This window comes from Podarcis cretensis, assembly GCF_951804945.1.
Source record: "Podarcis cretensis genome assembly, chromosome: 2".
In the NCBI taxonomy this organism is placed as follows: Eukaryota; Metazoa; Chordata; class Lepidosauria; order Squamata; family Lacertidae; genus Podarcis; species Podarcis cretensis.
The window spans coordinates 110,786,193-110,798,830 of NC_137171.1; the positions used below are offsets into that span (position 1 = coordinate 110,786,193).

General features: G+C 45.4%; 1 protein-coding gene across 1 annotated transcript in view; it reads left to right on the forward strand.

Annotated features, from left to right (window-relative positions):
* Positions 1-1,001: 1,001 nt before the first annotated feature.
* GNL1 (G protein nucleolar 1 (putative)) overlaps positions 1,002-12,638 on the forward strand; it is a 29,015-nt gene continuing 17,378 nt past the window's right edge. Inside the window, exons 1-2 of the mRNA XM_079963125.1 lie at positions 1,002-1,179; positions 11,976-12,144. Of these exons, the coding sequence (XP_079819251.1) occupies positions 1,104-1,179; positions 11,976-12,144 (245 nt within the window). The 5' untranslated portion in view covers positions 1,002-1,103. The remainder of the gene's footprint in view (positions 1,180-11,975; positions 12,145-12,638) is intronic.

Below are 12,638 nucleotides of genomic sequence, written 5' to 3' on the forward strand. Positions count from 1 at the left end.
CCCACATGCCCAGATAGAAAACCAAATGAGACTGATATACAGTCGAAAGAGCAGTAAGTTATTCAGACCACTGAGGGAAGGGTGGTGGGTGTTTTTCCTTCCAAGTCCATTTCCCTTGTTCATCTGTGATGCGGAAACAAACAGCATTAATTGAAACTAGTAAATTGCATGTTGCACTGCTTTATTCTTGCATTGCAGGGGGTTGGACTAGATGACCCTCAGAGTCCCTTCCAACTTTACAATTCTATGCAATGATCAAAGCTGCCTTGTAAACTTTTCAGTCAAAACTTCCTAGCCCTTAATATATTTATTTTATTTTTAAAGTAAGACACCACTCGGTGGTAAAAGAAAACAATGACTCAAAGCCGTTAACCTCAAAAGATAATACATTAATGTCTAAGAATGGGTCAGTGTGTCTGGATGTTAACCAGAAGGTTGGTGGTTCGAGCCCACCCAGAGATGTTTGTGGCCAGAATTCCTGCATTGCAGGGGGCTGGACTAGATGACCCTTGGAGCCCCTTCCAACTCTACGAGTCTCAAGTCTTTGTAGTACGTAGGTGGGAATTCCGTCTGCGCTTTCCCCGAACAGCACTAGGAGGCGCTCAAGGGTTCCATCAAATGGTTGAATGGAGTACTGTACTTAGTTCCGTCCGCTTCCTCCCCCGGCTGAAATGGTACGGCCCGAGCGCCCTTGCAGAATGGCAGTCTTGATTTCTCTCCCCCCCCCCCGCGCGCCACCCTCACTGGTAGCGTCCGCAAATCCGAAATCGCGTTCCATTTTCCTGGAAGGCGACGTTCCATCGCCTCCGTCCACCCCCCTTTTTATGAGTCCCGAATGGTTTCGCCAAACCACTCCGCTCCCCCCCCCTCTCTCCGCACAAGTTCTGCTCTTTCCGCTCCCTACGTCACGGCCCCGCATTCTTTCACTCGAGAGGCCCCGCCCCCTTTCCCTTTCGATCCCGCCCCTTGCGCGGCGCTCATTGGGCCCTCGTCTCTCCGCCGAGGAGCGCTCTCCCCTTGGCCCCGCCCACTCCGGTGCCGCGCGTCGGGGCTGGTGGTGGAGGAGGAGGAGGAGGAGGAGGGGACGGCAGCCGGGATAGGACATGCACCGCAAGAGGCCGTTCAGCGCTAAGCAGAAGAAGAAGCAGCTGCAGGACAAACGGGAGAGAAAGCGGCAGGGTGAGCTCGGGAGGGGGCGGGGCCGTGCGGGAGGGGGCGGGGCCCCGCCTTGAAACATCTGGAAGGATGTAACATTCCCCCACCCTCTTTGGGCTGCATGGGGGGAGGATCCCCCCTCTCTTCAACATCTGTATCCTCACCTTTCTCTTACCCCCCCAAACATCTCTCCCCTTTTTATAATGAGAAGGGACCGATCATTAGCAACATCTGGTTCTCATGATCGCCCACATAAACATCTGGGTAGCAGATGGCCACGCCTCCTCTTCCTCCTTGAAACATTTTAGAGGGGGCGTTGGAAGGAAGAGAAAGCGTGACCTCTACATCTCCTCCATTAAAACAAATCGGGGGTTGGCTATTTATTGGCTTCTGCAGGAAACGCTTACATAGAAAGCAAATCTTCTTTCCTGAAAACGTATAGCACCTCTCTCTTCCTCTCCCTTTCCATCTTTCCCCCGCTCTCTCTCCCTTTTTGCAAAGCGGGGTTGGGCAGGCATAAGTGAGCCAGGCCTTTCAGCTCACGACTTAGAACCCCGCTGCTCCCCTCCTGGAAACAATTTGGAAGATGTGTCTAGAAATGTTCAGTTTCTCTCTCTGGCTTCTGACATGTAAGGTGCACGCTGCTAATTCATGCTAATTGACAAGCCTCATTCCCCACCCCACCCCCCTTTGCATGCACGTACATGGAATTGTCAACTCTTTTGTGGAGCAGTCCAGTCTTCTCCCTTCAATGAAATATTAAACTAGGCCCTTTTGGAGCACTAGCCTCTTCCTTCTGAACCACCTTTTAAACTGTGTTCAAAATAAAATTTTAGGTCCGCCGCCCTCAATTTTTGGATAATGGCTTCTTGATGTACACTTGAAGGATGATTCTCTCTTTGGAAGGCATTGGGGTGCTTGCTATAGTTCTGTGTACACCCAACATCTGCAATGCAGTGGGCATTATATCGTTCTCTCTTTTTCTCCCACCTAAACTGCTTAATGGAATAAACTGCCCTTCTCCAGTGCATTGGGAATGCTGTGTCCTCACCTCCCCGTAGCTGGGAGACAGAAACACTTTTCAAATATGGAACACAACTCTTTCCTTCAGTTATTTTGGCTTAGGGCTGTAACCATTGAATCTGTTCTACTATTCATATTCAATTTTGTCCCTTTCCAGGTATACACAGCCAGATCTTACACATGGTTTCTCGGAAGTGTGCTGTGCTTTATTCAGTAGGACTTACTTCCAAGTAACTGTGTATAAAAGTACGGTTTATGGGAGGAGGGGAACCAATGTGGTATCAGCAGTTAGAGTGTTGAACTAGGAGAGCTGGGTTCAAATCTCCACTCTGCCAACAGAGAACAAAGAACTTGGGTCTGTCTCTCAGCCTGATCTACCTCACAGGGTTATTTTGAGGACAAGAGGGGAGAGATTTACAAATAACATCCTGAAAGTGTGGGATACAAATGTACAGGCAACTCCCCATTTATGGGCACGCGCATTGCTGCGAACATGGAAGTGGCACGAAGAGGGGCAACAACAGCTCTAAAAGAGCAGGGAAACTGTGAAAATGGTGTGGTTTGTTAAGAAACATGTTAGAGGGGATGGAATTAAGTAAGACAAATCTTAAAATGCAACTGTATGTAATTTGGGTTATAAATATCAGTGTTGGGTGAGCAGGAAATCACTAGTTTTGTTCAATAGTTGAGTAACAAATGTAATTTTCCATATGGATTATTTATTTATTAAAATAAGAACCCATTAGTAAAAGGTTGCATTAAAGTAGGGATGTGGAACCTGTGGTCGTCAAGAAGTTAATGCTGCCTTGGACTGACAAGAGCTTCAGAGTCAGACCATAGGTCCTCCTAGGTCGTAGAATCATAGAGTTGGAAGAGACCACAAGGGCCATCGAGTCCAACCCCCTGCCAAGCAGGTCAATTTTGTCTACACCAGGGGTGCCCAAACTTTTTTCAAAGAGGGCCACATTTTACAATTTTGAACCCAAAATTGTTTCTGCATGCAAAACAAATCCTCTGCAGCTAAGCCAGGTCTCTTCTCCTGGAGTCTCCCAACAACATCTGGAGGGCCACAAGGTTCCACCTTGGCCTTATTAACTTGCACTGAAATCAGTAGGGCTGTATCTGTGTTTAGAATTACATTGTAATGTTTGCATCAGGTCTGCATATCTTGCAACCCACCAAGCTGAATGCAGCCTGCCTGGTGGTTAGCAGCCCTCCTCACTGCAGGCCCAGGCAGGATCTGCAGTATCAAGAGGTTCATATAGCGCCTGTCAGATGTGATGTGAACTCCGTTCAGCATGGTGGACCACAAATTGCTCAGGCCTGCGCCATGTCCCATTCCACTTCCTTTATAGCTATTATTGTTATTGTTGTATTTTGTTATAACCATTATTGTCGTTGTTGCTTGTACACCACCAATCTGACTGGGTTGCCCCAGCCACTCTGGGTGGCTTCCAACAGATATAAAAGCATAATAAGACGTCGGACATTGACTTTGGTGCATTAAGGGGGGAGATGCGCATCCTACTGTCCCTGGATCAGATCCTAATATTCACAATTTCTGCAGTTGGAAAGCTACAGGGATTTTGAGACTGTGATAGGTGCATGTGGTATAAATGGCAGCTTTGCGCAGAAACAAAGGGTAGTAGTACCGATCGGTGTGCCATTATAGCTGGAGCTACGCTAAGCCATTCATTCCAGTGCAATACGGTTGTTTTCGTTGCAGTCATATTTAAAAATAGCCAGCGTGGTCCAGGCTATTTAGCTGTACTCCTGCGCCCTGCAAGGTTTTTGTTGACTGTAGCATCTCTGGCGGGCAGAGCTAAAAGAGGAAGGTGGTGGTTACGCATCATCTAGTGTTGCTGCGTTATGGTGGGGGGGGGATTCATATGAATAAGGGAAGGGGGGAAACCTCACCTCTTGTGACACACACAGAGAGAGAGAGATGCACTGTGCTCAAACTGCTACTGTGCCAACTCAACTAGAAACAATTCAAAAGAAAAGTGCTGAGCTTCAGTGACAGGCAGTGGGATGAAAAAGCTTTATGGGGGTTATGAATTATGTGCTAATGGGACCGAAATAACTCTTTAGGGCATTAAATGGGCAGCTGGTGCTTTTTTTGCACTGGTTTCTCAGATAAGAGAGCTCCGGTTGACACAGAACAGGAAGGTGGGCATGTATCATGAGTGTGTCATCGTCCATTAGATAGCGAAGATAATGCCTTGCGCTTAATGTAGTGGAATCTGGATCTTTGAAGTGCCTTTGCATATCTCGGCTTTAGTAATCCTTGCAGCAGCCCTGTAAAGTTGGTTGGTGAGAATGGTCCAAGTTTTGGATGAGACAGTCATTGTTTGCCTGATGGCACTTAGATGAGTTAATGGGTGAAGCAGCCATTCTGTTTGCAGGGGGTGGCTTATCCATAGCTGAGTGAATGGAACCAGTCCCACTTCACTTCTGGGCTGGAACTGTGGAAGAAACTGCTTCTGGGATTGCATTGCTGCACTGGGTGAAGAGGGTCCTTCCTAGTTAGAATACTGTCGCACAGTGTATCGTTAAACTATGGAACTCCCTGCCACAGGAGGCAGTGATGGCCACCAATTTGGATGGCTTTAAAAGAGGATTGGACAGCCATTTCTGATAATTATTAAAGCAAAGGTAAAGGGACCCCTGACCATTAGGTCCAGTCCTGACTAACTCTGGGGTTGTGGCACTCATCTCGCTTTATTGGCCGAGGGAGCTGGCGTACAGCTTCCGGGTCATGTGGCCAGCATGACTAAGCCGCTTCTGGCAAACCAGAGCAGCACACGGAAATGCTGTTTCCCTTCCCGTGAGCGGTACCTATTTATCTACTTGCACTGGTGTGCTTTCGAACTGCTAGGTGGGCAGGAGCAGGGACCAAGCAATGGGAGCTCACCCCATCGCGGGGATTCGAACCACCTACCTTCTGATTGGCAAGTCCTAGGCTCTGTTTCCCATTATTATTATTATTATTATTATTATTACTACTACTATTTTATTAATACAAGTTTGTATCAAATTGTATTAATTATCAAATTGCTTTACACAACATTCCTTTTGTGTGTGCTTTTATTTGAATACGCTGATGGGAATGTTGTTTGCTGATATTATTATTATTAACATATAAAACACATACATTTGCATTTACACAATACATATATACAACACACCACCTTATTTTCATAGCATAAAACATACCTACATTACTCTATATTATACGTACCTGTAGTACACATATCAACATACCTACACATCTACCCCACACGGACACCTACCCCACCAAGTGACTTGACTTTCAGTCATTCTTGTTACACTACTTTATTTTTCCAATTAGTTTAAACACATTTCATTATTTCTTTAACTCTTCTTCTATCTTAACTCTCCTTTCACTCTAATCATTTTCTGGATTCACTCAATATCTGTCAAAAGTTCTACTTTTTCCACATAGATTTTGATGTATTCCTTAAGGATAGCCCACTCCTTATTCACTCTTTATACCATATCTCCTCTTATCTTTTTATGCTTTAAGCTTTTAATGTTTAATAGATTATTGTATTTTAGTGTTTTGTTGGAAGCTGCCCAGAGTGGCTGGGGAAACCCAGCTAGATGGGCGGGGCATAAATAATTTATTATTATTATTATTATTATTATTATTATTATTATTATTATTATTATCATCCTCCCTGTTAATTCAGCAATATGGAGGTATTCCATCATTTTAGATAGCCAGTCTGTTTTAGTTAGGACACTGGTGCTGTTCCAATTTTTGGCAATTAACCTTGCCTCCGTAGTTGCATACATAAATATTGGTCTGACCGTTCTTTTTATTTTCTCTGACATACCTAGGAGAAAGGATTCTGGTTTTTTTCCAAATGAAAATCCAAACATCTTTTTCAATTCGTTGTAAATATTTTCCCAGAATCCCACTATCTCTTTGCACTCCCACCACATGTGTAGAAAGCTTCCTGCCCCGTTGTTGCGTCTCCAACAAACATCACTACAGTTTTTATACATTTTTGCCAGTCTAACCGGGGTCAGATACCATCTATATTGCATTTTATTACATTCTCTCTTAAATTATAGAACGCCGTAAATTTAATACCCCTTTTCCACAGCCGTTCCCATTGGCTCATCATAATATTTCCCCCTAAATCCTGGGCCCAGTTTACCATCACTGTCTTCACTTGCCCCTCTTCTACCTCCCATTCTAGGAGCAAATCATATAATTTGGAAACTTGTTTCCTTTTAGATTGGATTAAGTCCTCATCCAATCTTGAAATTTCTTTCTCAAATCCTTTTTGTTTATCTTTTGGCAATCTCTGATTAATTTGAAAATATTGCAGCCAATATTTAAATATTTTTTAACTTCCTTATATTCTTTCAATTTATTATTTTCCTCTTCCAGTAATACCTTATATGTTGCCTAGTTGTTATTCATATTCTTTCTCTTTACAGTCATAATTTCTAAGGGTGAGGTCCACCAAGGTGTTTTGGGTTCTAGGATCCCTTTATATTTCATCCATATTTTTTACGATTTCCTTATAATATGGTGCATAAAACCATTGTGGACTCTCACCTTTTCATCTATTAGGTATGCATGCCATCCAAATCGAGGGCCTACTCCCTCCAGATCTAACACATCAGTATCCTTTAACTTAATCCACTCCCTTAACCAAGTCAAACCTGCTGCAACATGATATAATTCCATGTCAGATAGGTCAAATCCGCCTCTCTTTCTCTGATCAATAAGTAATTTATATTTTATTCTAGGTTTTTTTACATTCCATACAAACCTGGCTAGATCTCTTTTCCACTTCTTAAAACAATCCATTCCTCCTAGAATCGGCATGGTTTGGAATAGAAATATCATTCTGGGCAATATATTCATCTTTACTGTTGAGATATGGCCCCAAAACGATAGATGTAGCCTATTCAGAGTTTCTGAATTTCTCTTTATCTCCTTCCATACTTTAATATAGCTTTCTTGAAATAGGTCTATATTTCTTGTTGTCATCCATATGCGTAGATATTTCATCCTTTTTAAAATCTCCAACCCTGAGATTTTTTGTAGCTCACTTTTTTCTTGATTCCCCATATTTACTAATAGATTTGGTTTTTTTTATAGTTTATCTTAAAGCCAGCTAGATGTCCAAATTCATTTATATATTCTATTGCTCTTGGGATACATTCTATCGGATTTTCAGTAGTGATGATCAAGTCGTCCGCGAAGGCTCCCCCCCCCCATCACAATCCCTTTTTAATAGCCTTGCGGATTCGTTGCTGCTGTCAAATCAAAAACTAAATACTTTAGAAACGACTGAAGGATATCGCTGTTGCACGCCAGATTCGACCTTTTCAAACATGACTAGATTAGAGAAGTATGACCAACCACCCTGTCTGCACGCATCAAGATGTCGAAGCTCAGCTTAAATGGTGGACTGGGCAAAGCTTTTGGGAATAGGACACACTTTTCCGCCTCCAAAAATGAAGGGGAAAAGTGTGCCCGTCCCATCCCATGGAGCGAATGCAGGCTCCTTGGCTTCAGCGATAGCAACGCGAAGCCTCCGAAGCGCAGAGGGAGAGCTCCCCCCGCGCTCCGGAGCTTTTGCTGAAGCCGCCTGAAGTCCCCAGAGCGCAGTGGCAGTTCGTGCTGCGCTCTGGGGGCTTCAGGCAGCTATCCGCAAGCCTTGGGAGAGCAGCAGGAGTTCCCGCTGCACTCCGAAGGCTTGTGGATAGCCGCCTGACGCCTGGAGAGCGAGAGGGGTCAGTGCACACCAATCCCTCTTGCTCTCCAGGCTTCGCTAGAGAGGCGCTGCACAGTTTTCCCTCTCTGCGCAGCGCCCCTTCAGCGAAGCGGGAGGAGAAATGGAAGGGGCTCCGTTTCTCCTGCTGCTTCGCTGAAGGGGCGCTGAGCAGAGAGGGGGAGAATTTCCCCCCCCCCTTGTTCTCCCCCTCCTATGGTCCGGTGCGTCCTATGGCCCGGTGCATCCTATAGAGCGAAAAAAATGGTAAATATATAACTGCACAGTGCTTGGAGCTGTTAATGAAATCCATATACAGTGGTACCTTGGGTTACAGAAGCTTCAGGTTACGCGTTTTTGGGTTGTGCACCGCGCCGAACCCGGAAGTACCGGAACGGGTTATTTCCGGTTTTTGGCGCATGCACAGAAACACCAAATCGCAACCTGCACGTGTGCAGACGCAGCGCTGTGGGTTGTGAACGCTGCAGGTTGCAAGTGTGCCTCCCGCACAGATCACGTTCGCAACCCGAGGTTCCACTGTATCCCACTCCCTGACTTCTGGCGAAAACTTTTAGGCTCCACACACACACCGTCCATAATTGGGGCATTAGAGTAGTAGCTTTGCTCACATGAACACATAAGGAAATAGGGAGTCCTCTGGTGGTTCTTCAGGTGAGATTAATTTACTTCTGTCTTCTTCGTTTGCGGCTTTTAAGGCAGGGCCACATCACAGTCTTTCTCCTTGCCTGTTCAGTGCATGCATGGGAGGTAGCTTGAGTTCTCCTTCCAACTCCCAGCAGCCTCTAGGTAGTGTGGCCAGTGGTCAGAGATGATGGGAGTTGTAGTCTTGCAACATCTGGAGGAACACATGTTCCCCAGCCCTGAAGTGGTGGATAGAGGGACTCAGGCTTCAAACTTTTAATGTTCCCATGAACTACCGGTAATTGTTGGTAACGGCCATTAAAGCCACTGGGACCAGGATATCTGAAGGGTGACCTTCACGATGAGCTTCTTGCTTTACTAAACCACCCAAAAAAATGGGAAACTTCCTTATACAGTGGTACCTCGGGTTACAGACACCTCGGGTTACAGAGACTTCAGGTTACAGACTCCGCTAACCCAGAAGTAGTACCTCAGGTTAAGAACTTTACCTCAGGATGAGAACAGAAATCGAGCAGCGACGGCAGTGGGAGGCCCCATTACCTAAAGTGGTACCTCAGGTTAAGAACAGTTTCAGGTTAAGGACGGATCTTCGGAACGAATTAAGTTCTTGACCAGAAGTACCACTGTACCAAGTCAGACCATTGTTTCATGTAGCTCACCAATGTCTACACCAGGGTTTCTCAAACTTGGGTCACCAGCTGTTTTCGGACTACAGTTCCCAACATCCCTGACCGCTAGTCTTGCTAACTAGCTAGGGATGATGGGAGTTGTAGTCTGAAAACAGCTGGAGTTCCAAGTTTGGGAAACACTGGTCTACGCTGACCATCAGCGTCTTTCCAGCTTGTTGGACTGGAATGTCTACCTTCCCCACTGGGACATGCTGCGGATTGAACTGTGAGGACCGTTTGCATGCCCATCATGTTCTCTTCTGCTGAGCCTCATATCTGGCCTGACATCTGCCTACTGCTGGCTGGCGTAGGGGCTCTGGATGCAGGGTTATAAATCAGCCTATCCTTGGAAGCAAACAGGAAAAACAGGAACCTATTGCAAGGATCAAAGACCTTCTTCCTGAGGGCCAGATTAAAATGTTATGACTGAGAACAGAAATATGGGGAGAGGCATGCTCTCAGGTGTGGCTGCTGCAAGAGAAGGCAGTGGCACTGTTGCATTGGCATGACCATTAACAGCCAGTAAGCCCAGTTGGGCACTGGGAAAGTTGTACAGTGGTACCTCGGGTTATGTACTTAATTCGTTCCAGAGGTCTCTTCTTAACCTCAAACTGTTCTTAACCTGAAGCACCACTTTAGCTAATGGGGCTTCCTGCTGCTGCTGCGCCACCGGAGCATGATTTCTGTTCTCATCCTGAAGCAAAGTTCTTAACCTGAAGCACTATTTCTGGGTTAGCGGAGTCTGTAACCTGAAGCGTATGTAACCTGAAGCGTATGTAACCTGAGGTACCACTGTACTTCAGAATCTAGTCCAGTGGGTGGTCCGCCCACCCATCCTATGCAAGCGTATGTGCAAAGCAAAATATGTCTTCGTATGTAAGTGATCGGTGCTGAGGGGAGAGCTCTGTGTTAGTCGAGTTCTCTGCTCCACGAATTAGGGGGCTGGGTCTCCTGTTTCATGATTTGGAAAAATGACTGGCTCTTTATCCTCCCCGCCTGCCAACACCGCAGCCGGGCTTTGCAGATGTGGGCTGGGAGCTGTCGATAGCAAAACTTACAGGCCCCACCCTGGGGTGAGTCATCTGTTTCCTGCCTTTTGAGCCCCTTCTCGGCCTCAAAATCCCCTCAGAAACAACCAGCAAGACTGTTGCAGCTCTTTCGGACAAATCCCCTTTCTGCTCCTCCTGCTGAGGAGTTGTTTCAGAGTCGATAACAGAAGCGCCCAGCGGCCTGTCCTTTCTCCTTCCTTTGGCCTCCCTCCCTCGAGTAGCCTCCCTTGCCCTCGTAGGAATGAGCCCTGGAATCCCTTTAGTTCTACCTACCTCTGTTAAGTCTGCAAACACCTATCCCTGCTTTTAGTTACGGTACACACCCTGGCCAAAAATGTGGGGAGAGTCCAAGGTGCAGTGGTGTTCTTGTCTACTTTAAACCCCTTTTGCTGCCTCCGCAGAATCCTGCCTGGGAGGCATTTATTTGCCTTCAGTATTGCAACACGACCCTCAAATCCCACTCCCTCTGCCTCTTAGAATTTCAGCGGGTATCTGGTGGTTTTGAACCTTCGTGTCTCTTCTTCAAGTGATAATGGAATTCCGGTTTATATCAGAGGAGGTGGACTCCAACTCCCATGATTCCCATCCAGCATGGTCAGTGGTCAAGGATGATGGGAGTTGTAGTCCCAACAACATCTGGGAACCTGTTGCTTCCCACCCCTGGTGTGGTTTTCAGCCAGGGTGGAGAAAAACCAATGATATTATAAATAAATAAATAAATAAATAAATAAAGGATATATATATATATTTATATAAATCGGAATTTTTTGATCTAAATCAGATCTTTAAAATAAAATGCTTTTGGAGAAAAAAAAAATCTTCTTAAGGATAGTTTTCTGTTTAAGTTACATTATAGTCCAAAGGCTATTCATCAGGAAATAAGGATTTGTTTAAAGTTTTTCATGTGTGCTAAAACTCAGTCTAAGTTTTTTTTAACTTAGTTGACAAACACGGATACATATGCTATAATGTTATTGTTTTAGTTAAATAAATTGTTTAAATTGCTATTAAGGAAATGATTATTTTTCTCCTTCCAATAAAGTACAGCAGAAAAGTTGTCCAAATATAAACAGTTCTTATTAAACCTCACAATAATTTCATAATTATCTGTCTATGTATTTCTAATAGTATAACCAAATCAGTCTTTGTTGATATAACTGTAAAAACTACTCTGAAAATTTATTATTCCAAAAATGAAACCTGGTTGTAAATATTAAGATGATACCAGCAAGAATGAGCCTTTCTGTAAAAAAAAAAAGAAAGAAAGAATTTAAATCAAGTCTTACTGACTAGTGATTTAAATTGTGATACTGTATACCATATTTTTCTGTGTATAAGACAAGGTTTTTTTGCATAAAAAATAATGTCAGAAATTAGGGGCCATCTCCCCCCATTTTCTTAAATCTGAGTCCCCCAAAATAGGAGGTGTCTTATAGATGAAAAAATGTGGTAATTCCCCCTGTGCCTCGCAGAAATTGTGAGGGGGTCGGGAGAACCCCCAGAACAGCAATGGGAGGGGAGATGGTTCCATCATCAAGAGAGCAGAAGCTTTTGTACAGGCAGAGTGGTCTACTTAGTGCTACTTTGAATTCCTTCCCTGGGATTTCAGAGTTACGAGTCGGCCTCTCTGCTCACTTCCCTTTTGCTTGTCCCTCCAGGCTTTCAAGATGGTGTGAGGTCCAGCTCCAACAGCCGGAGTGGCAGCCACGACAGGCACGAGGACCACACGGACACGTCGGACAGCGAGTCGTTCTCTCTGCAGGTGCGCAAGCTGAACCAGCAGCCTCAAGTCCGCAAGCCGGGAGAACATGGCTACGATCCCAACAGGTAATGCGGGAGATTTTTCTGCGCTTGATTCGAAGAAGCGTCCGGGGAGTGGCTGAAGCTGCCCCACAACTTTTAAGATACGTTCTTCATCAGGGACATATTCTTGCATGAGCTCCCCAGACCCCGTTCCATTGCCTGGGCCCAATTCACAGTGCTTGTTCCCAGCTTTTAGGGACCTACATGGGTTGAGACCCAGTTAGCTGAAACCTGCTTCCATCCCACCCTGCTGATGCCCTGTGTTCCTCGTCAGGGGCCTCTCTTTGGGTGCCCTTCCTGCTGGAGAAAGCTTCTGCTTCAGGGATGGAGAACTTGTGGCCATCCAGATGTTGCTTAATTCTAAGCCCCATGGCCTCAGCTGATGTGGCTCCTGGTCTGAGAAGATGGCAACTTCTTGGGGAGTTGCTGAGAGCCAATTGCTACTAAAACCGCTCCCTTGGACCCTGCTCTTTCTACTCTCCAATGAATGCCAAGCAGCCGCCTTTGTATTTACCACA